We start from the raw sequence: 24,943 nt of genomic DNA, 5'->3' as shown, positions 1-24,943 counted from the left end.
TCTCTCCAAGGACAGAAAGCTGGTGCAGCAACATAAGTGATCTGGCAGATCTTGCATAAACAGGAAGGGAAGAATTCTACAAATTTGATGACATGTGGTCTTTATTTTCAGAGTAGTTTGATTGATGAGTGCCTGTGAAGAGTTGCTGTGTACAGGGAGCTCTGCTGATGGGCCTTGTGATCCAAAGCTGGAAGGAGCTCTATACTGATATCATTGCTACCTGATGACAATTTTCTGGCTCTGGGGGGTATTTCTTCTGTCAGACATACTGGATTTTTAGTGCCATCTCTCCTTCATTTTATGTCTTTTTTTTTTCCTCTTAGTTGGTTTTTTTTCCTCTTAGTTTTTTTTTTTTCTTCTCCTCTGAGTTTTCTTACACTATAAAATGTGTGAATGGGTAAGGACTGTAGCCTGAAATCATGAATGCGGTGTCTCTGTTCCACTGTAATTTTTACATTCCCTGCTTTACACACAATAAAAACTACCAGTAAAACAATTTGGTTTATTCTCCTCTCTTGAAAGTTCAGCCTTTGTGAAAAGACTACAAAAGGAGCAGGGACCAGAGCTTAATGTCACAGCACCTTAAAACCCCCCATGAGTAAGAGACTAACATCTCACTTTCCAGAAACACCACAAGGTTAATAAATAATAAAATTTTTGGAACACATAACAAGCTGGGGGGAAAAAAAGTAAGATTCTGAGCATACAAGCCCTTTAGAGTAGGTATTCATGGTTTAAACATTTAGTATTCTAGATATTAGCCTTAATTTTCACAGATGCAAAATTAATTTTTAGGAAAAAAAAACCCCAGCACAGTAAGTAATGTTCAGTTCACCTGTGACATGCATAATACAAATTTCAGAAATTTCTTCTGGTTATAGAAAATGCGCTTATAGTCCATGTGTCCAAAGTACATGTTGTTTAACTAAGTGGTTTGTTTTATGAAAAGAAAATGAAATATATCATTTGTATAGCTGCTTAATGTTTTATTCCTGGCTGGGTATTTGGACTAGGAAAACAACAGCTTTTCTTTTGGCTGTTAGTGTTTAATTGTTCAATGTTAACAGCCAAGAAGTAAGCTGTTAGCCCTCCTCCTCTTCTTCACAGCTTTTCTTTGCCTAATGGGTCTAAATCCATCCATCACACATACAAAGAGCAGTTTGAGTTGTAGGGATTGCATTTTGGCCCCGCAGGAAACAGCCTATGGCTTACAAGATTTCTTTTTAATATTGGTGCGGTGTGTTCTCTGGTCTTTTAAAACGACACAGTAGCAGTTTCATTTCCTTGATGTTCTCCTTTAAACAACATCACAGACCCTTCTTCTTCACAGACTTGCTCCCAGGCTAAGCTCTCTCAGTAAATCTTCTGAAATGTAATGACTGTTCCACCCAAATCACTGTACTCGCTGCTAGACGAAGTAAATAAGCTCTAAACATGGTGGTTTTTCTTGTGCTACCTGATAAGTCCCAACAACACAAGACCTCACAGGATCTAAAAGATTGATTCCAGAAGCATTTAAAAGTTTTCTTGAAAGATGGTAGGTCTTGGTATCAGGGTGTGATGACTACTTGAATCATCCCCAAATATCTCAAAGTAAACCACATATTCCCTTTATATGGGTCAGGTGGATGAAGGCCAAATCTAGTAGTGTCATCTTAAGTGGCATGCAAGCTGTCTTTTCCTAAATGCTCAAAAAACTTCATACATCTTATCTCTCTAGGATGAGAGCAACTCATGAGATAATCACACGCCTTCCCCGAAAAGAGCTTTCGTAGAATCATAGAATGGGTAGGGTTGGAAGGAACCTTAAAGATCATCTAGTTCCATCCCCCACTGCCATGAGCAGGGACACCTCCCACTAGATCACATTGCTTAAAGGTTTAGTCTTTACTCTCTTCTGAAAAAATGTCTGGAAACAGATTCATCTGCTCCAGCTGAGCACGACAAAAGGTGGGTGTGTACCTCTTCATGATAGGTCATCCCACACAGGTGTTCCCTGTGTGTACATCTGCAGGAGCTAGAGGAGCAGAACAAAGCTCCCATGATCCAAGAGGAGGTGGTTAGAGACTTGCTTGGCCGGTTAGACACACACAGGTCTATGGGGCCAGATGGGATCTATCCAAGAGTATTGAAGGAGCTGGCGAATGTGCTTGCGAAACCCCTTTCCATCATCTTCCAGCAGTCCTGACTGACTGGGGAAGTTCCACTGGACTGGAGCTATGAGTATTCAAGTCTTTTGCCAGTATGATGTCGATGGTTTCTTCCTCCTCAACTCAGGATCTGCTTGTGGTCCTTTTTACATGTTTCTAACATGCTCTGTACCTTGGTCTTTTTTCAGTCACCTCCAACTCTATATTACACATGTACTTACTACATATAGTGTGTATTACATATGTTTGATATTTACTATGGATCTAGGACAACTCGTCATGGCCAACTCTCCATGTGACACCTCTACACGGCCAACTCTCTGCAGGGACAACTTTACATGGTAGTGGGGACTGCTGGTTCCCTCAGTTCCTGGTTGCTGGGGTCTGAGGAGGATGCTGGGGTGGTGAAATGCCATATATGTAAGTCCCTCAATTTAAAAACACCACCACCCTCCAAAAAATGGAGGAAAAAAACCCCCAAACCAGTGTTCAAGGCTCCCTGTGTATTGTTGTTCCTGTGGAAAGTCAGTCACATAGAGGTGTCCCACAGAGAGCTGGCCACTGCACTTTGGTCATGGAGACTTGTCCCATTCCCACTTAATATTTGTTCTCTTTGTTATCCCTGACTGATTTTACCTAGCTTTAAAGGCTGCCTTCCTTCTGTCACTAGTAAGTGACCTCTGTGAGTTTTTCATAGCTCTGAGCCTCTGGTATCATCCTATACCTGTGTTCTCAAGGTGTTTTACTCTAGGATCAGTCATACACAGCTCATTCTACAGAGAATAAGTACTTCTCAGTAATATCTTCTAGCTACAAATCTACATAAGAATAGGTGTTACACCACACACTGGTACAAAGCTGATCAAAGGTTAAAACAAAGTAAGTAATAGTTATCTGGTGAAGATAATCACCATTACAAGTAAACAAGGCAGAAGAAATCTGCCAGCAGGACAAGGCGAGTCCATACAAAGCCTGATAGGTCCAGAAGACTCTGCTGTTAACTTCAGACAAAGCCTGGGATACAAGGCTACAGCTTTTCTTGGCCTTACGAGAGAGATCTGAAAGTCTACAGCAGAAAAGTCTCGTCGAATTCTGAGTTTGAAAAATCCTCTCAAGAATTTATGTCTTCTGCTCAGAAGTGGACCTCTGGCAAGTGGTGGGGACTATAATGCAAACCTTTTCCCTTTGAGATCATATATTCAATTCAGACTAGAGTAGAAGGGACTATATTTTTACTACTCATCAGGCAGTCTCTACAAGTGTCTGAATTACAAATTTGCCATCATACAGGAAACAGGCTTTTTTATTCATTGTGAAAGAAAAGTAAAACTGAAGATTTCATGGCTGTGAAGAGCACTGTAACACTCTCTTTGGTCCAAATAAAAGCTTAACTTCTCACCAAAATGAAGTGATCGAATGGTGCTCACTGCTCCTTTTCTAGCTCAAAATATAAGAATAAACAGTGTATATGAGTCTCCAGGACATATCCATGCAGTTCTAGACTGAGGATCACTATCTCTATGATATCTGTGTGCATGATTTGGGGAAAAAAAGGGTGTTACTGATTATGTAATGAAAATAAAAAGACACCTATGAAATCCACATAACTTCTAGCTTAGCCTTTATTCTTTCATATGTTTTTCTTGTGAGGTTCTCTTATTTCAAGAGAAGTTCCTATCAGACATGGAATCTCATAGCTCACAGAAGAGGCAATGTGACCTTTACTCCTATTATGTTCCAAAAATATGAGATCTTAATTCCATCTTAATAGGTTTCATGTTATTTCCAGGCACCATCAACACTGTCATTCTCATTTATCTCTATGCAGTGTCACTCTGGAATTTAGTGAAGAAACTTCCAGCTGATGATGTCCTGCATTAATCAGGGACCACTGAGCTAAGCCCTCTAAAAACAGGAAGAACACAGTCCTGGACCACAAAGACTAACTTCCAAGATCTGCTCTGGATATTTCAGCAAACATTTTCATGTTCTGAGTCTACAATGTGTAGAAAAGAGGAAGCAAAATTTTTCCCAACTGTCTTTTGTTTGTAACCCATCAGTTACATCAATTTTGGCTACACATCTTGAAAGAAAGGGGACAAAAAATAGTAATGATACCTGCAGAATTCTTCAAAAAACAAAATTCCTCAAACAAGTTAAGAATTTCTGTCTGTCCTGTGTAGTGTAAATACTGCGAAAGCAAGGACACTTGCACACATATACAGAACAAATTGGAAAAACGCCGCCTTTGTGCTTGAAGAATGTCTCCTCCCTCCTTTTAAACACTGGAAGTTGTTATTGATTTCCCCACCAGATGGAGTAGCATGTACAGTTTTGATGATTCCTGTAGTCCTGTGGATTATTTATTTGGAGTTCATAGTGTATTCTTAGCTAATATCATGGAACTGTCTCTACTCGGTTCAGTAAACTAAAAACTCACGCTCCAAAGACTGAATAAAATTACAAGTAAAACTAAGAATCTTCTTTCTCTCCACAACTCTCCAAGACATTTGGTAACCTGAAGTAGGCTTTTACTGAGGTTCTACTCACCCTCAGCTCTTCACCTCAGCTGCAGTCCAGCAGAAATATCCCAAGTTTCATACAATGCAGATATTCAAGTCATCAGTGTCAGAAAGGCTCCACAACAATAATACAGACACAGGATAATTCAGGTTGGAAGAAACCTTAAAAGGTCATCTAGTGCAACCCCATTACCTACAACTCAAAGGTGGATCACCTATGAGATCAGACCATGTTTCCCAGGGCTTTGTCCATCAGGTCTTGAAGACATCTGAGGGAGGAGATTGCACAATCGCTCGGGGCAACCTGCTCCAGTGCTTGACCGTCCTCATGCAAAAATGTTTTTCCTTCTATCCAACCTCTCTTATTTCAACTTATGTCCATTGTTTCTCATCCTTCTGCCACATACAGCTCTGAAAAGCCTGCCTTCAACTTCATGACCTCTGTCATGAGGAAAGCTGCTATTAAGCCTCCTCTTCTTCAGGCTACACAGGTCCAGTCCCTCAGCAACCCCTTACAGAGCAAGAGCTCCAGCCCCTGACCACCTCTGCTGTATTTATTCCAGTTTATCACCATCTTTCATATATTGAGGGCATTTAAAATTAGACACAGCCAGTCTCTGCCGTAAAACAATGTGTTGTGTCACTACTCTCCTGTATTTCCTAGCATTGATAGCTTCTGCAAAGGCTAATTTATAATAGATGGTCTTCATACTCCTATGTCAAGTGCACAGCACATCATAGAGGAGTATTTATAACTTAAAGACCCCAGAAATTCTATCCCAACCTGTGCCACTGAATTCTGTGAGAATAGGATGGAATTCTTCAACTCCTGCACTGCTTCTATGCAAGGACAGCGTACATCTCACAGGAAACGTTTGTTCAATGTTCACCCCAACTCAGCAGGTCTGATTTGAGACAAACACTACCCTTTCTTCATCAGCGTGACGGAAGTACACATAATGCCTTGGGATCACTTTCAGAAGCAGATGTGATAGGGTGGGACCTAGCCAATGCTTTCACCTCAAGCTGCGTTATTCCTGGAAAAGGCAGGATGATGCTGGATGCCCTCCGCAGAAACCTAAGCAGCACTTTCTAGCAATGAACAGAGGTGGGCACAGACATGAAGAAGTCAGGAGTGGCATTGACACAGCGCAGAAATGAAAGCAAGGGCACAGTGCCTCTGCATGGCCAGCCACAACTAAGACCAACACCAAGTCAGTTTTTCAATGAACTATATCCCATAAATGACCTTGAGCTACACATCCCTGGAGGGGTTTAAGGGACGGGTGGACGAGGTGCTGAGGGACATGGGTTAGTGATTGATGGGAATGGTTGGACTCGGTGATCTGGTGGGTCTTTTCCAACCTGGTGATTCTATGATTCTATGATTCTATGATGTACCTCCTACCAAGTAGCAACTGCAACTAGTCAGGATATCCAAGGGGTGAGCAGAAGCCAGACAATAGTTTAAAGCAGAAAGGAAGTTGAAGGATTAGTCTGCCCAAAACTTGAAGGCAGCAAGCTGGGAGAATAAAGAAATTATGGTGGTATTGCTTGTTACTAATAGCTAGTAAGTATTCGTGATTCTTAGGAGTTCATAGTATTTAAGAGTATTATGTTTTCTTTACCATCTTATTTCAAGACAAAATGTAGGTCTGCTTTTATTTTAAAATTACTTCCAGTTCTGAATGAGAAACTGATGTCTTCTGATGCACCTAAATGGTCTTCCAGGGAGACTGTGCTACAAGGGCTTTAACCAGCAGCATGAAGTGAGGGTGAGAAGTGAAAAGTAAGAAGGGACACACTGCATGAAAGCTCTTCTGTCACAGCAGGTGCTGGAAATATTTAGCATGGGCATGCTAATTTGACATTAAAGTAATTCTTTCAAGTCTGGAATCTGGTGCCGTTAAATGCACAGTGAAATAATGAGACTTTGCATGTGAAAGTATTGCTTTGACTCCATACATTTGCTGGTTCACAATAAAACAACTGAGTTACACCTGGAATGCCAGAACCTGCGACGCCACTGCCCTACCACTTTAATTCTACCCTCGCAGCTTTTTCACAGCCGGGTACTTGAGAAAGACACATTAAGATAGGATGCTGTGTGGGGAATGTGTGCTACTCTTGATGACAAAGTTCCTTGTCATCTGACCCACGAGCTGTCAACAGCAGTATTGTCCCCAGTTTTAGCATTATCTGAAAGCTACTCTCTTATAGTGGTGGGGGATCTGATTCTCCAGCATTAATATAATTGTCTCACCGCAGTTTTCTACTAAACATGGTGATTAGATGGCTTTTTAAGATATCAGCTTTTCATTACCTGATGCTCATGCATTGCAGGGGCAAGACAATACGCTTCCTCATATCAATATCACCTTCCTACAGTACAGGTGTATTTACATAGCTTGTGATGCAGCTGAAGATTTTACTAAATCTGACATGACTATGCCTACAGTCTCACTGCTAAAAGGTGTCTTTTCACAATGGGAGATCACAGAATCATAGAATCACCAGGTTGGAAGAGACCCACCGGATCATCGCGTCCAACCATTCCCCTTAGCACCTTGTCCACCCGTGCCTTAAACACCTCCAGGGAAGGTGACTCAACCCCCTCCCTGGGCAGCCTGTTCCAGTGCCCAATGACCCTTTCTGGGGAAGTTCATGTATCTTAATTTAAAGAGTTTGATCAGTTTATGAAATGATTTTATGTTACATTGCCTGCAAGAGCAGGGAAAGTGAACCTTGTAGCATCAATGTTATTTTCTCCCTCTAGGCTTTGATGTCTACATGACAAAGATGAGCCAGGAATAAACACCCAGACATCACTGGGAACACTGACACAGAATTCAGAAAAGTACCCTGTTTTACTGCAGTCATACCAGAAATTCACTTCTATGTGTTGCACTAGCTAACTAGTGCATGTTGTAGGCATCTTCTAGGATGGTCTGTTCGAAACCTACACATAACAGAACCAGTGCAGGCTACTGAAAAGTACAAACTTCATATAAATCAGTTTATGAGCCAGCAGATAGATCTGAATGCACAGGTGGTGAGTAAGAAATGAACAAGCAGAAGGCCTGGGAACAGTGCCTAGTGAAATCTGGGAAGGGACTCTAAAGCAAGTCTGAGTTTTCACTTGCATTCTCCATGCAAAGTAGAACACAGAGCTAGAGCCTGATCTTATGCGAAATCCTGTATCTAAGTGCCAGCCTTGCACACAAGCCCATACATATCATTTTTTTGTGACAATGGTCAAAAACAGGGAGAGGAGCTTAGAGTAAACCTGCAGTGAAGCAGAATCACTCTTGTGCTCCTGACAGGAAGGCACTTGATCTCATTATCTGCATCTTCAGCAAGTTTGTGAGGACACCAAATTTCAAAAAGCAGCAGGTAGGCTGGAGAACAGCACTGCAATCTGAGGCACCTTAGCAGTATGGAAGAATGAGCCAACAAAATCGTCTTGAAGTTCAGGAACGACAAATGTTAAGTCCTGCATCTTGGATGGAGCAACACCGTGCAACAAGATGTGGCCTGACTCATCAGAGAGCAAATTTGCAGAAAAGAACTTTGGAGTCCCAGTAGACAAATGGAACATGAACCCATAGCGTGTCCTTGCAGCGATGAAGGTTAATCATATAGCAAGATGCACAAAGAGCATGCGTGTCAAGGGAAGCAATCCTAAAGATAATCCTTTATTTGACTGATCGAGCTTTGATGCTTGCCCTGCTGTGAGCAGGGACTGGACCAAAGGTGTCTAGGATCCCTTCCAAAGTACATTTTGTCATGACCTATATTTATGATTCCAACATTATTTCACATTGTCATATCTACCTAGTATTAAGTGCTGGTTCCAATTTCAATTTCCAGTTCACAGAAAATGTTGACATTTGACAATTACTTTTCATTTTACTTTCGACCAAAACAAAAAATATTTTTTAAAAATAAGATTTTTTTGAAAATAATTGGTTTGATATTATAAAAAGTTAAGCATATTGATTTTAAAATAGGTTTTAATGTTAAATTTAATTATTTTTATTCATAGATTACCTTTAAAAAATATCATGAATTTACAATAGCATCAGATCCTCATAAAATCTAACTTTGTTGTCAGCATTTCTAATATATTTGATCTCTCTGTGTAGCATTGGAGGAGGAAAACAGGTCAGTATACTTATCCATTGACAAATGTTTGAACTAAATAATAAAAAGTCACACTAAACCACCTAGAATTTCACTTTGTTAATATTAAGACAAACAGTTCTTCAGAGGAGGCAGCGCACAAAGAGTTTTGCTTAGTTCCATTTTATGAAATTATAGTGCAATTTCAAAGAATTCCTTCATTTCTGGATGGTTAAAAAACCCATACACGCTTCTGGAAAGCTGCTGTGTAAAAATTGTTTCCGAATAAGAAACAAGAATAATTATTTTCAACCTGCAGCCAAACATGGGATAAAGGCATCTAATCTGTGGCGATCCACATCTGAATGTGGATCTTGCCATAAGTAAACTGGGTCTGTTCTGTTCACTATTGTTACTACCTGCCACAACTCCACACCAAAACAACATCTTACTACATGGCACAATTCAGTATAATCGGCAGCCTCCAGAGAAAAAGAGATAACTAGAATACAGAAGGAAAAATAGGTCAAAATACATGTCAGGGATGAGGTGTACTCAGTAATGTCACACCTGCACTTGCTTTGCCTGCCTTTCTTTTTGCCATCTTCTGAAAGCAAAGCAGAAATCACAAATGCTATACAATCTTCACCTCAAGAAAAGACACCCAAAAGGCAGACAGTCCCTCTTACAGCTCACAACCCAAGTTAAGAATAATTAAAATTCTTATTATATCATTACCAAAGGCAAAACACAGCCTTCTATGAAACAAATTTATATAAACAGTTGATAATGTAAAATGCAGCCTTATTATCAAAGCTGGAATGGTATAACAAGTTAGCCTTTGAAGAAACAGGAGGCACCTTTTTTTCCAGACCAAAAAAAAAAGAAAACAAATTTCTACAAAGTCCCTCACAGAATCGATTAATATATTTATAAAATCATTTAGCCCTCACCACATGATCTCAGTATAGCATCCACTCATCTCTAGCCAACACAGCTGAGGAAGAGAACACAAGCGGTTCTGTTTGCTTCTTTCCACTGCTGTCACGGTGCAGCCTCATAAGGACATCCCACCTTAAATATTCAGACACACATCCTTTGGTATTTCCTAACTGATAAAATGACCACATGCACATGCATGCATCTATCTATACAGATACATATTTTATATATGCCTGTGCTAAAGGCAATATAACTTAACTGCGAGCAGTACTGAAGAAAGCTTACACTAGTTTATATTATGCCTGATAGGCTCAGAGAGCTCAAGAAACAGCTGGAGATAGATGAAAGAAAAGAAAGGAATGACAGTTTCTTCTTGGAGGGTAAATTCAGAGTCTGCTGTGATAAAAGAAAAATAAAAACCCTTCTGCTGCAAGAGAAGCGTGTACAGATGCGGCAGCCAGGAATTACATGCTTGAACGACTGCCCTCCCTCTTGGTTCCTTCGAGAACGAGAAACGTTGTGAGTGGTTATCAGAGGGACAGTATGGATTGTGACATGACGGCAAAAGACAAGAGGAGTTCACACACTACGTGCCCATGACAAGAAAGGTTGGCCTGGATATAACCAACTGGATATCAGTAAATAGTGAAGCCTACAGAAACAAGAGTTCTGCTTTTTAAGAAGTCTAGCTCTACCCTATTCTCCCTAGGTAATAAGTTAAAAGCAAAAGTCTCTTGCTGAGAGGAAACTTCTGCAGTCTGCCACTTCTACCATCTACTTATTCCATCGAAACCTCAAGAACGGTGTCTCTCAGCTTCTTCTCCTCTGTTAAACTAGACTGGAGCTGGCTCACGTACACAGATCTATTGCTTGGGAAGGGAGAGACAGCTTAAGTGACACAGACGTACTCACATACAACAGGACTATTTCCTTATAAAACCGTTTACTCTCTTGAGGAATAACAGAGTCTAAGATTGCAGTTTTGGGGTTTTTTTTTAAGTCAGTAATAGAAGATTCTAGTACTTGTCATATCTTCTATGGAAATGTAAGTTCTTCCAGATTTCCTGAATCCTTACTGTTAAGGAAACAAAGTAAAAATCTTAGCAAATCTTGAGCTTTCTGTGGCACTTAAGTAGACTATAAAGATATTTACAACTCTTAACAGACAGCTCAGACAAGCTTGAATTTCAATTACTTACAAAAAGGCATAAAAATCCAAAGTCTTACTAATTCCTAGCCCTCTGATATGAAGCTTTGCAAATGCCCATCCTTTCTTCGCACTCTGTTACTGAAAGACACCAGTTTTTCATTTTACAGACTAGCTACTGTTGATCAGCACGACTAAAATTTATTCACCCAGGCCAAATAGAATTTCACATTATTAGCCAAACTTCTGGTAAGTTTTTACAACTTGCATTTCTTTATCTGTACTTCTGTGAAGCTGACGTCTCTACATAAAACACGCACTGCAGGGATCTACTGCAGCTCATGTACATGAAATGCTAAAAATACCAGCATGAACATCTGACACTTTCATGCTAATCATTAAAATGATCACAATTTGAAAGGATGTGGTAAAGAAATTTGTCATTTTATCATGTTCAAGTTACCACAAACAAAGCTATGGATGTTTTGGCTAACTGCATCCAATTAAAGTTTGACTTCTGTCATGAATTAAAGTAACAAGGTTTTTTAAAGCATAAGAAAGTTCACAGTACCAAAATACAAAGCCAAGAAGGAGTGGTAAAAGTCAACATTTTTATACTCAGTTAAATTACATATAGGCCCTACAGCAGTAAGCCTTTCCCCTGCCCTGTTTCTTTTCCTGAGTTCATACCCGATTTTATTCCTTAGAAACAGCAAGATGCCAGTCAAGACAAAAATATGAAAGGCTTTAAAAGGAATTATTTGATGTGTCAGAACAGCTTTCAGGAACTGGCACATCTAAAAGAAAATTATTTCCTGCTGTATCAGAAAACTACATAATCAAGGGCAAAGAAGAGGCTACCTACTTAAGTCTGTCCACATGGTCAACAGAAAAAACGACCTGTATTTGGTCTTTCCCTAGCACTTACTTTCTTGCCTTAAAACTAAATGAACAACTGCAGATTGCATTTTCTTGATAGGCAAAGCATTTAAATAAAGAGATCTTCACCTCTATTCTTGTTTTTTGTTCTGAACAGTTTCTGCTTTTCAGGAGTAATGCTACTTTAGGAAGCTGCATAACCAAGAATATTCTTTTCCTATTATAAGTCAATATTCAAACAGAAATCATAACGTGATCAACAGGCTAAAATTAATTCCATCCAACTGTGTAGAAAGGCTCGATTTGGTTACCTGAATCTCAAGCACCAGACAAGCAGTGAGAAAAAAAAATGAACTCTAATGTACCAATATACATGTACCTTTAATAAGAGAAGGAAGAGATGTCTGACTGCTCAAAGGAAAATAAAGAACATCATTGAGAAAGAAAACAGAGTCATTATCTGAAGAGCCACTTAGCTGTATCTCAGATGGTTTGATTGTCCTGTTCTTTAAAACGCAACCATTGCTTTCCCAGTCCTCCCATTCTGTTTTCCTCGCTCAGACTCCTTGAAAAAGTCTGGATCTGCAGAAGAAACAAGTCTCTGACAGCTATGCAATTATTCTTCTTAAAATCAGTTAGGTACCAGTTCATGTTGTACCTGGAGTGCAGTTTGAAAAACAAGCATATTTATATACTTTTATATATAATGAGCACTAAGTAAAGCTTATGTGCATTTAGGAAATAAATGCAGCTATTTTTCTGGAGTTAACAGAAGAACATGACCAACTTAACTAGTGTACTTCAGCTTTACTTCAACAAATGCTACCTTTGCATGTTTGTGCACCTTATTTTGCCTCTCCCATTTACGAAAAACGATCTTCTAGCATAAAATTACATACGCAACAGAAGAATGTGGTTTGAACTGTCAAATGGCATTTACATAGAAATGTAGTTATATATTATATACAAAAATGATGAAGATAATGTTTTAGTTGTGACATGTCGGAACAGGAGGAAAAAATGTAGGTAAGACAGTTAGTATTTCCATATACAACTTTTATTGCAATACCTGTATTCTAAGCGTACAGATACAAATATAAAATGACCCATGATAAACTTTAAATCTGCCCAATTAGCAAAGTGAGAAATTAATTCAGTATTAGAGCCAAAGTTGACAGGACTTCAACAGGTGACAGGAAGCTTCCCGAGCCTCTCTCCAAGAACAACCAGGATCCACCATATTTTGGTCCAAGATGTATGCTTCAAGTTGGCAGCTGAGTCTATGAACGGGTGTATTTACCCCAGATGTGCAGCATAAACACAGAAGCAATAAAAAGAAGACTCATGACCAAAACTGGAACAGGTCCACTGAAAATAAAGAAAAAAATACATTAACACAAAGTGAACTCATCAGTTCAAAAGCAACTATGAGAAAACTCTTATTCCATGCCCATAGATACTGTAAATTACACAGAAATAACATAGCCGTCTCCATCAAAAACTGCTGCTGACTCTTTAAGTTTCTGAGGATAGTTTTACACACCCTGTGTTACATAATTACAAAGCACACTATAATAACAAAATCCCCACTTATTTACAAAGTAATTAATGGTTCATTATTACTCATCGTTGTGAAAACAATGTCTGGAGGATTATCATCTGTATTTACTACTTGGATAGCCACCTGAGCAGAGACGTAGTCAGATACAAAAAACAAGAGAGTCCTCTAGCGGCTACTAAAATTTTGGCATAAAATTAACATCAGTTATTTTTTCAGAGGCTTTATTTCATTTGAAAACAATGGCAGCAGTGGGTGAGAGACAGGGACTTCTGTATTTTGGAAGAAATACACAGAATGTCAAAGTTAACTCCATCATTCAATCCTTACCTATAATGTATAAACCAACAAATTTCTTAAGTTTTTTTCTTCCCACTTTAATACACAGTTTAGAAATTATACAGTGATGCTTTTAAAAACCTTTTTAATCTTACAGTACATGTTCAGAGACAAAATTAGCCATTTGGCTTTGCTCTGAGACACAATTACATGCTCAGTTACACAATTACATGCACTCAACACTGCTTCATACCACTCACTTCATACAATCTCAGGTCTGATTTTCAACCTGCTAATGAGCAAAACCCCATGAATTCTGTAATCCAGCAGGGATTACCCTCTAGATTACTGTTTATATGCAGGTAAGTGTTACTTGAAAACAAAATAAGGAAAAAAGAAGCTGAAAATGTAGTGAAACAATTTAGTAACATACTTTTCTATGAGTCATGGTCTACCTACTTCAAATGTTCAGAATTGTAATCTTCCGTTGAGTTTTAAAACTCATTTATTATCTATCCTATTTAGTCTTATTTGGGTACAGAGAACCCTGAACACAGACATAAAGCATTTAGCAAATACATCAATGACAAAACACACAAAATAAGAAAGTCAGCACACAGTGACTACATAAGCAACTCCCATCAAGGGATACTTTTCAATAACCAACAGAATGTACTCCTCAATCCCCAGTGTTCTGTACATATTTGAAGTTTGTTCTACGTAATATAAATCATGACAGCAGGTGCACAAAGTCCTTGCACTGTATCTCAATTGCTCTTTAATTCATTTCAGCCTTTAGTAGCAGTAATGCACAAGCCACTCTGCCAAAGGCTCAGAGAAGCACCACTAACCTGAATAGAACAACATGGAAATAAAAACGAAAGATTGTGCATTTCTGATTTTTGGGGATTTTTTAAACATGCCAATGACACTGATCCCCTCACAGAATAATCAGCTTTCTGATACTGTCACGTGCATCTCATTTCCTCCACTCCCAAAGACAACCTACTGAAATGTTCCATTTCTCTTCCATACACCTGAAACTTCTCAGCCGAACATGCAGTTCAAAATAAATGAATAAATAAAACAGAATCCATCACTTCTAAAGATGTGGTACTGTGCATTCTTAGAATGTCTTTCATAAGGCTGCATACTATACCATGAGACCAATTTGATTCTCTACCACAGCTCCACAGGAAACTGCCTACAGCTCTTTAAGCCAGAGAGCTTAGACAAGATACAGGAACCACAGGTACCAAGTGCCACAGAAAGAGCAACAAGTTTGGGTTTAGTCTTGTTTACAAAGTACATAATGCTCAAACTGAGTTTTAAAGAGAAAAATATCATATTCCACTCTGAACCAGATCCTCTGCAGCTCCCTTTTGTTAATATTATTATCAAAGACATACATTTCACAGCATCCTGTACTAAAGATAAGTGCACTTTCACGAGGCAAACCAAATTTGCTTATTCAACATATTTATTACTTCTGACACTGAGCACAGATACTAAATACCTGAAGAGAGGCATAATTAGACACAATATAAAATACAAAACTTTTGATCTATAATGCAATTTTCCTGATCACAGCAAGCATGCAATAACTTGCTCTCAGGCGTTTCTATGGATTTTTTTCATAGTAATTTTAAAAGTTCATTTTTTATACAACATGAGAAACACACAAAAAAAAATCCCACCACCAAGCTAAGCTTTCAAACTGCTTTATGCAGTACTGATCACAATCATTTTTAAAAACAACTTTGGCTGACGTACTTTACTGAGTCAACCACAACCCCTCTATAATCCATTTTCATTTTTAAGCCTACTGAATAGGTCAGAGATCATAACAATTGGTTGCTACAGAAAAAAACATACATAGAAAAACACACAGAAAGCTGCAAGCAAGACAGTTGCCCCCAAGCCATGGTTCACAAAATGTTACATCTAGCATGCAGGTGATTTGTAAAACCAACTCTCTTTTATGGATTTGTTTCTTTCATTAAAAGCTTGACCACACAGCTACTCATTGAAGCTTGCAAAAACCAACTCCCAGTGTTCCATAACCTTAAAATTGGGAAACACCGTGTTGCAACATAAATAAAGGGGGAAATCTACCTAATGACCTGCTTGTAGTGAAGACTAGAACAACTGAGTGGCCATTGAACATCAAAAAAGAAACCAAAGGATTCACAGGGAAATTTAACTGAAATTGGTAAAGCTGCTTTGACAGCCTGTATCACAGATCTATTGAAAAAAAACCAAACTACCAAACTACTATTATAGTAGAAAACTTCTGTTGTTTCTCAGTTTGGTTTTGTTTTGTTTTTTTTTTTAATTGAGCTTTAGTAGACCAGACAACACAGAAAATAGTTGCCTTTCCTATCTGCACGGATTTGCTCTAGAACACTACTGTTGCTCACTGCCTTTTTCTTTGTCTTGTCTCCTCTCTGGATTGAGAATGGAGGAAGCAAGACCTGCAGCAGCAGAGCACTGATACTTTGTCGGTCTGCTGTACAGTTTTTGGTTTTTTAAACTGTCAAGCACATACAATAATGAAAAGACATAAGACAACTTCAGAGGAAAGGTTATTCATGGAACGAACGCGAACTAGACTATCAGCAGCCCTAGTCCAAATATTCTGTTTGTGCAGCCAGCAGCAGCCTTCTCAAAGAGCCACAAAATAAAATACTAACAGACTCTAGAAAAAAAGAAGCAAAAGGAACATTCCTGAGTGCCTTGAGCCTCTTCAGCCCAGTAAAAACAAGAGGCCATGAAGTAACTGCAAGAAGCACAGATTCTCACTCAAGGTAGCACACACCCATCAGTGGAAATACACCCTCCACCTTTATTACCCAATATTAGTCTGCAAAGCTTGTTTGGGAAACTGATTGGAATGTCTCAAACTGGCAGAAATTTAAAAAGTCAGGCTTCCTTTACAGTTTAAGGGACAATAACACCAGATAACTGACCAAAACCTTGGAACGCTCATCTTGTAAGAACAAATACATGCAAGGTATCAGGATGCCGCTTGCTTTGCAAGCTTAGATAAAATAATTTATTTTCAGTTTTTCAATAAAAGCACCTGAGATTTTGCAAGCATATAGCCTATCAGTTATATAATGTTTTCAAGAGAGGGGCACAGGATTATAGCATGTTTACTAATAAAGAAAAATAAATTAATTAAAACAGAATAAAAACATACAGATAGATGTCTAAATTCACTGTGACAAGTGAATTCTTTCACAGAATAGTTTGGTTCGAAAGGCACCTTAAACATCATCCTGTTACAACTTCCTTGCCATGGGCAGGAGCACCTCAAGGGATGGGGCTTCCATTGCTTGCGGTATTCAAAGACCATTTAAGGCGAGCCTAGGCAATTACAAAGTGTAATTTGCACCTACCTTTTTAAAGCCACTACAACTTTAAAAACTACTTCTCCGGGTTTACAGACTAAATAAAATATTTCACCCCAAATCTATGTAAGCTGCCATTCATTCAGCATGTTTTCCCATGCAAACCAGAACACCAACATCCTCCTTTTAGGGTCCCTTCCAACCGAAATCACTCCCTGAGACTATGATCTCTCGATTCAAACACTGAAAGATCATATAAATAGGTGAAATATATATGCCCCATGGCCACCACCACCACCCATACATCCAACTTACACTTTGAGCCCTGGAGAGTCCTCTGTGTAGAATCGCCACATCCCACCAGTACCTGTGGAAGTGGCACGGCCTGCACTTCTTGTCCCGCAGCTGGCATTCTTCCTTTAGGGGATAATGGAATGAAAAAAGCACCAAAACACATTAGCAGTCTGCCAGCTCCTAGCACTAAGTGCCACAAGAGACTCTGCAGAAAAAAGGCACTTGAACCAGGAAGGCACTTGCACCAGCCAGGCACGCAGCGGACGTGATGGCTGAATCATAGAATGTCCTGAGTTGGAAGGGACCCACAAGGGTCATCATGTCTATCTCCAGTCTCTGCATACGACAACCCCTAGATTCACACCATACATCTCAGAATATTGTCCAAATGCTTCTTGAATATTGCCAGGCTTGGCGCAATGACTGCTTCTCTGGGGAGCCTCTTCTAGTGCTCCATCACTCTGAGGGAAGAGCCTTTTCCTAATATCCAAACTAAACCTCCTCTGGCACATCTTTTTGCCGTTCCCTCAGGTCCAACCATCGGTCACCAGAGAGAAGAGATCAATGCTTCCTCCTTCTCCTCTCCTTGTGAGGAAGCAGTAAATTGCAATGAGGTCTCACCTCAGTCTCGTCTTCTCCAGGCCGAACAGACCAAGTGACTTTAGCCATTCTTCATGTGGCTTCATGTGGTTGGACTCGATGATCCGGTAGGTTTCTTCCAACCTGGTTATTCTATGATTCTATGATTCCCCTCTAAGCACTTCATCAACTTTGTGGCCCTCCTCTGGACACTCTCCAGTAGCTTGACAGCCTTTTTATACTGTGGTGCCCAGAACTGCAGACAATACTCAAAGTGGAACTGCACCAGTGTGGAATAGAGCAGGACAATCGCCTCCCTTGACTGGCTGGCAGTGCCACGCTTGATGAAGCCCAGGATACCACCAGCCCTCCTGGCCACCAGGGCGCACTGCTGGCTCGTGTTCAACTTGCTGTCAATCAAACCCCCCAGTTCTCTTTCCAAAGAGCTGCTCTCCAGCCTCCCACTGCCCAGTCTTCTCTTTTCCAAGATGAACAACCCCAACTCTCTCATATTTCACCCTTACTAAAATTCATGCGGGTGGCACCTGCCTGTGCCATACCTACCTCTGCTGGATGATGGAGCCTGCCCTATGGGAGCCCATTACCACACCCACCTCTGCCACAAGGTAGATGCCATCCCGTGGAGCCCATTCCTACACCTACCTCTGCCACAAGGTGGATCCCCTCCTGTGGGAGCCCATTCCCACACTCACCTCTGCTGCATGGTGGATCCCATTCTGTGGATCTCTCTCCCACACCACTTCTGTCACAAAGTGGATCCCATCCTATGGAATCCAATCCCCGCACCTACCTCTGCTGCTTGGTGGATCCCATCCCGTGAATCCCTCTCCCACACCCACCTCTGCCAGAGGGTGGATCCCACCCTGTGGAATCCTTCTCCCACACCCACCTCTGCCAGATAGTGGATCCCATCCTGCGGGATCCCTCTCCCACACCCACCTCCCCCCCATGGTGGATGCCATCTCTTGAATCCCATTCCCATACCCACCTCTGCCTGATAATGGATTCCATCCCGTGGGAGCCCATTCCCGCACCCACCTTTGCCTCACGGTGGATCCCATCCCCCGGATCCCTCTCCCGCACCCACCTCTGCCTCACGGTGGATCCCGCGGCGCGCGGAGCCACCGCCTTACTGGGGGAGCGGCCGGCGGATCCGACGCTGGTGGCGCTGGGGTTGGGTCCGGGCTGCGGGGAGAAGGGAGAACGGGGCCGTGGTGAGCGGCGCGGCCACGGGGCCGGGGTGGGGGGACACCGACCCACGGCGACCCCAACCGCCTCCTCACCATGGCGAGACCGGCTCCGCGATGGCTGCGAGGGCCCCGCCACGTCCCCGCGCGCCCCGCCCCCCGCGGGCTGCCCGCCGCGATGCCTGAGCGGCGCCCCGCTCCCCGCGCCCCCAATCCCGCCCCCCGCGCCCCTCAACCCGCACCCCTCTCCCCCAGCCCCGCTCCCCGACGCACCCCCAAGCCCGCATTCCCCCGCAGCGCCCGGGCCGCGGCCGCCGAGCCGCGCGGGGCCGTGGCGGCGGGGCCGGGGCAGCCCTCAGGGCGGGTCCTCCCGCAGGCCCCCGCGGGGAGGCCGACGTGGCGCTCGGCGGTGGTGGGGGCTCGGCCATGGGGGACGCGGGGGCGCGGAGCGGGGCCGGCCCGTCCGTGCTGATCCTGCACCCGGACCTGGGGCTGGGCGGCGCCGAGCGGCTGGTGGTGGACCTGGCGCTGGCGCTGCGGGCGCGGGGCTGCCGGGTGCGGCTGTGGACGGCGCACTACGACCCGGGGCGCTGCTTCGCGGAGACGCGGGGCCTGGAGGTGCGGCAGGCGGCGGGCTGGCTGCCCCGCAGCCTGGCCGGGCGCGGACACGCCGTGTGCGCCGCCCTCCGCATGGCCCTGCTGGCCTTCTGCGCCCTGGTGCTCGCCGGGGAGCGCCCCGACGTCTTCGTCTGCGACCAGGTGCGGGGGGAGCGGGCCGAGGGGGAAACAGGGGGAGCCGGGTGGGGGCCCGAGGGGTCTGTGAGCACACGCAGCCTTTCCCCGGTCCGAAGGGACCCGCCGGGAGCGTCGAGTCCGACTGCTTTGGAGAAGGACCTGGGGGTGTTGGTTGACAGCGACTGAACATGAGCCAGCAGTGGCCCAGGTGGCCAAGAAGGCCAATGGCATCTTGGCTTGGATCAGAAACAGCGTGACCAGCAGGGCCAGGGAGGTTCTTCTCCCTCTGTACTCAGCACTGGTGAGACCGCTCCTCGAATCCTGTGTTCAGTTCTGGGCCCCTCACCACAAGAAGGATGTTGAGGCTCTGGAGCGAGTCCAGAGAAGAGCAACGAAGCTGGTGAGGGGGCTGGAGAACAGGCCTTATGAGGAGTGGCTGAGAGAGCTGGGGGTGTTTAGCCTGGAGAAGAGGAGGCTGAAGGGAGACCTCATTGCTCTCTATAACTATCTGAGAGGAGGTTGTAGAGAGGAGGGTGCTGGCCTCTTCTCCCAAGTGACAGGGGACAGGACAAGAGGGAATGGCCTCAAGCTCCACCAGAGGAGTTTTAGGCTGAACATTAGGAAAAAATTTTTCTTGGAAAGGGTCATTGGGCACTGGCAGAGGCTGCCCAGGGAGGGGATTGAGTCACCTTCCCTGGAGGTGTTTAAGGGATGGGTGGATGAGATGCTGAGGGTCACAGTTTAGTGATTGACAGGAATGGTTGGACTTGATGATCCAGTGGGTCTTTTCCAACCTGGTGATTCTATGATCCTGTCCCTGTGGAGGGCACCCTTGGCATTCACGGCACATGTCTGGAGACGTGTTCTAGATGCTTCTTGAATATTGTCAGGCTTGGTGCTGTGGCTGCTTCCCTCGGGACCCTGTTCCAGTGCTCCACCACCCTCTGGATGAAGAACCTCTTCCTAATAAGTCCCTAGTGGGAGGTGTCTGCCCATTGTAGAGGGGTTGAAACTACATGATCTTTAAGGTCCCTTCCAACCCAAACTATTCTGATTCTATGAATATCCAACGTAAACCCATTGGCACCTGCTCTTCCTCCTCTCCTTGTGAGGAAGCAGTGAACTGCTGTAAGGTTTCCTCTCGGCCTCCTCTTTTCCAGGCTAAACAGACCAAGTGACCTGAGCAGCTCCATGTACGACTTGCCCTCTAAACACTTCACCAACTTTGTGGCCTGCTCTGGGTACACTCTGGTAGCTTGATAGCCTTTTTATACCATGGTGCCCAAACCAGCACACAATACTCAAGGTGGGGCCACACCACGGTGGTGAAGAGCAGGACAACCACCTTCTGTGACCAGCTGGCACTGCTGTGCTCGATGCACCCCAGGATGTGTTTGGCCCTCTTGGCTGCTGGGGCACACTGCTGGTTCATGTTCAACTTGCCATGAACCAGAACCCCCAGATCCCTTCCTGCAGGGTGGAGATGCTGGCAAGTGTGGGAGGAGGGGAGGGTGCTGACAGGGTGTGGGGCAGCTGGAATGAGCGGCTTGGGCTCCCCTCTGCTTGTATCAGAAACTGAGTGGCCAGCAGGACCATGGAAGTCATCCTTACCCTGTACTCAGCAGTGGTGAGGTCGCACGTCGAATACTGTGTTCAGTTTTGGGCCCCTCACTACAAGAAGGTCATTGAGGTACTGGAGGATGCCCAGAGGAAAGCAACAAGGCTGCTGAAGGGGCTGGAGCACAAGACTTATGAGGAGCAGCTGAGGGAACTGGGGTTGTTTAGTCTGGATAAGAGAAGGCTGAGGGGAGCCCTTATCACCATCTACAACTACCTAGAAGGAAGTAGTAATGAGGTGGGTGTTGGTCTCTTCTCCCAAGTAACAAATGGTAGTATGAGAGAAAGCGGACTCAAGGGGAGGTTTAGATTGGTTATCAGGAAAAATGTCTTTACTGAAGGGTTATCAGGCACTGGAACAGGCTGCCCAGGGAAGTGGTTGAGTCACCATCCATGGAGGAATATAGAAGATGGATAGGCAAGATGCTCAGAGATACGGTTTAGTAGTGGACGGGTATGGTTGGACTTGATGATCTCAAAGGTCCTTTCCAAACAAAAGGTCGTATGAGCCTAGCTGTCCACTGATGGTGGTTGGCCTCTGTGGGACGTTGTACTCTCTGTACGTTAGGAAGTCCCAGGTCTTGCTGGAGACTGGATCGGGGAGGGAGTCTTGGTAGCCTCATAGGCTGAGGTGGAGGGGGGAAATCTGCAGCCGCAGCAAGAGGTTCTGGGTGGGGGAGTGTAGGCTTGTGTACTCAAGGAGAGGAGAGGGAAAAGGCACTTGGCTCTCGGGTCATGGCTTTGAAATTTGCATGTACATATCAGCAGCACTCACACAAGTAACAAACATCTCCTCTATCCTGTTTCTTCTGGTTGTACTAGGTGTCTGCTTGCATTCCTGTACTTAGACTGGCCAGATCCCGTAAGAAGGTTTTATTTTACTGTCACTTCCCTGATCAGCTTCTAACCAAGAGAGAATCTTTTCTAAAGCGCATCTACAGATTACCGCTCGACTGGCTGGAAGAGTACACGACTGGCATGGCGGACTGTATCGTTGTGAACAGCAGGTTCACTGCCAGTGTGTTCAAGGACACTTTTAAGTCCTTATCTAACATAAACCCTGATGTCCTCTACCCACCGCTCAACGTCAGTAGCTTTGAAACAATAGTTCCTGCAGACGTAACTGAACTGATACCGAAGAAGAAAAAGTTCTTGTTTCTTTCCATTAATAGGTACGAGAGAAAAAAGAACCTGCCATTGGCTCTTGAAGCTTTACATGAGCTTCAAGGAAGACTTGATTCTCATGAGTGGAATGAAGTTCACCTCGTTATGGCAGGTGGTTATGATAAAAGAGTTCTGGAAAACGTGGAGCACTATGAAGAGCTGAGGAGGCTTGCATCCAAGCTTGGTGTTGATGACCATGTCACTTTTCTGAGATCATTCTCAGATGAACAGAAAATCTCTCTTCTTAGTAACTCTGTATGTGTGCTTTATACCCCAAGCAATGAACATTTTGGCATTGTTCCCCTGGAGGCAATGTATATGAGATGTCCTGTTATAGCAGTTAATTCAGGTGGTCCTTTAGAATCAATCGTACATAACGTTACAGGATTTTTGTGTGATCCTGTGCCAACGCAATTCTCTGAGGCCATGTTAAAAATTGTGAGAGATCCTCTCCTAAAGGACTCGATGGGAGCAGCTGGGAGAGTCAGAGTTATGGAAAAATTTTCCTCGGAAGCATTCGCAGATCGCCTGTACCAATACGTATGCAGATTAATGCAATAAAATTATATTCCCGTAGTGGATTTTACAGCTTTGTATGTCTCATTTGTATAGGGGGCCAGTATTCATCATGACTATAATGAAGAACCCAAGACTTCTGAATTTCCTTGTTATGTTTCCTTTGCTGCCTTTTGTCACTTGATACAAAGAACAAGCAAAATGTGTCATGCTGTCTCATTAGAAGGTTAAAATTTTGATGTGCTAACTTGATCTGATCTGCCATTGTGGGAGTTCCTTCATGTACTGTGCCTTGGAAAAACGTGTAATTAAATGGCAGTAACTTACCAGGAGATTATTGCATGTTTTATTTTTAATACCGTATGGTATGGCTGATTCAATTTACAAAATGTGGATTTGTACAGGTAAGCATGGCTTTATTCTTAGGTATTTAAGGTGTTAATCAGTAATTTTTAAGTAAAAGAGCTATCTTGGCTGAAGTTTGGAGAGAATTTCACAGTCCAACCAACTGCTTGTTTAAAACCCTGTTAGGGATATGAATGGTATGGTTTTAAAATGATTGACCTTTCCCTGTACTTTACTTAAAACTGCATCATGTTAGTCACACCGAGTGTCATAAACAAATGTACAGGTGTGTGAGCAGGAGGAACCTGAGACTAGAATAAAAACAAGGACATCAGACTACCTCAGGAAGAAACATTAGTGCTGAGATTCTGTACCTATGCCGATATCTGCAATGCTTAAGGATGTAATTTTACTTCAATAGTTTCTGATTTGTAGAGTTTTAAATGATATCCCCTGTATTTAATGTTAAATTCTAAATGACAGCACACTTTAAAAAAAAAAAAATTGTTTATCTAGAACAGTTAATAAAGACATTTTATTTTGCCTGGGTTTGTGATAACTTTTCAGAATGCTTATGCTGGGAGATACTTTTATACTATTGCAGTGACTGCAGATGTGACAGTAATTTGGCTTTACTTCAAGTGTAATAGGAGGTCTGGGGCCAGGAGTATGTGTTTGTGTTGGGTTTTTTTATCTGCCTCTCTTTTTAGTGCATCTTTATTAGTTATTTGTTCTGTTTGGTTTCCAATAACACATAATCCATACAGTTGTATTTTTAGTCTGAAAATGGATTGAGTAACTATGCAACTCCCTCATTCTTTGAAATCTGATTTTATCCGTAAAATACAATTCCGTAGTCTGAATTCTACAGCTTGTATTCAAGATGGTTTCAGACATTTTCACGTTCAGTACTTCACAACAGAGACACCAGCCTTTCTGTTGCTTAGGGCTGCAACCCAGGTCTCAGTTTAAGGCTTCTATTTAGAGTAAAACAAACAAAAATCCACAAATAAAGCCTGTCCTTGTCTTTAATTAGGAAGTTGGGATGCTATAATGCTTATTGATCATGGGTTGGGAGCAAGTGGGCTCATAGGCCCTATTTCCAACATTTCTTTTCTGTTTTTTTCCAACTGCTGAACCAGAGACAGACTCTGTAAGGATCTCGTGATACCATTTGGTCTCTTCCGTGCTCTGTCCCCTTTCAATTCTTTTGCAAATGATGTGCTGCATAGCCTGCCTGATAACTATGTAGTGGTGTTCTTGGCGTCATCATGTTCTCCAGCTCTCAACAGGCACGCGGACTGTGCTACGGAAATCCTGAGTCGCTTGCAGCTATGGTGGCTCAATGTTGAATCCCAGATATTGGCTCTTTTCAACGGCACAGGGTGGAGTTCCTGGGGTATCTGGACGACCCCAACTGCTGGCACGTTGGTCCCAGGTAGATTGAAGCCGCCTTAAGCTATCAGGCTCCTGTGAAGGGCCAGAAACCCCCGTTCTTGTTCTTTTTGACTAAAACTATGAAGCACTGGCAGT

At 42.9% G+C, this 24,943-nt stretch overlaps 2 protein-coding genes across 2 annotated transcripts; one reads left to right on the top strand and one right to left on the bottom strand.

Annotated features, from left to right (window-relative positions):
• Positions 1-12,797: 12,797 nt before the first annotated feature.
• Positions 12,798-19,168, bottom strand: SEC61B (SEC61 translocon subunit beta). Its single transcript, XM_069853319.1, has 4 exons — positions 19,130-19,168; positions 18,934-19,031; positions 17,268-17,369; positions 12,798-13,130 (listed from the first exon to the last, which is right to left on the bottom strand). The coding sequence occupies exons 1-4, from the start codon at positions 19,130-19,132 to the stop codon at positions 13,043-13,045; spliced, it is 291 nt and encodes a 96-aa protein (XP_069709420.1). The 5' UTR covers positions 19,133-19,168; the 3' UTR covers positions 12,798-13,042.
• A 291-nt stretch (positions 19,169-19,459) lies between these two features.
• On the top strand, positions 19,460-23,391 carry ALG2 (ALG2 alpha-1,3/1,6-mannosyltransferase). Its single transcript, XM_069853317.1, has 2 exons — positions 19,460-19,792; positions 22,208-23,391. Exons 1-2 carry the CDS (start codon positions 19,460-19,462, stop codon positions 23,108-23,110), a joined length of 1,236 nt encoding a protein of 411 aa, XP_069709418.1. The 3' UTR covers positions 23,111-23,391.
• The last annotated feature ends 1,552 nt before the right edge of the window (positions 23,392-24,943 follow it).

The sequence above is a fragment of the Phaenicophaeus curvirostris genome, chromosome 3, assembly GCF_032191515.1.
Source record: "Phaenicophaeus curvirostris isolate KB17595 chromosome 3, BPBGC_Pcur_1.0, whole genome shotgun sequence".
NCBI lineage: Eukaryota > Metazoa > Chordata > Aves > Cuculiformes > Cuculidae > Phaenicophaeus > Phaenicophaeus curvirostris.
The sequence above is the reverse complement of the archived record's forward strand: the minus strand, read 5'-3'. Positions and strand labels throughout refer to the sequence as shown.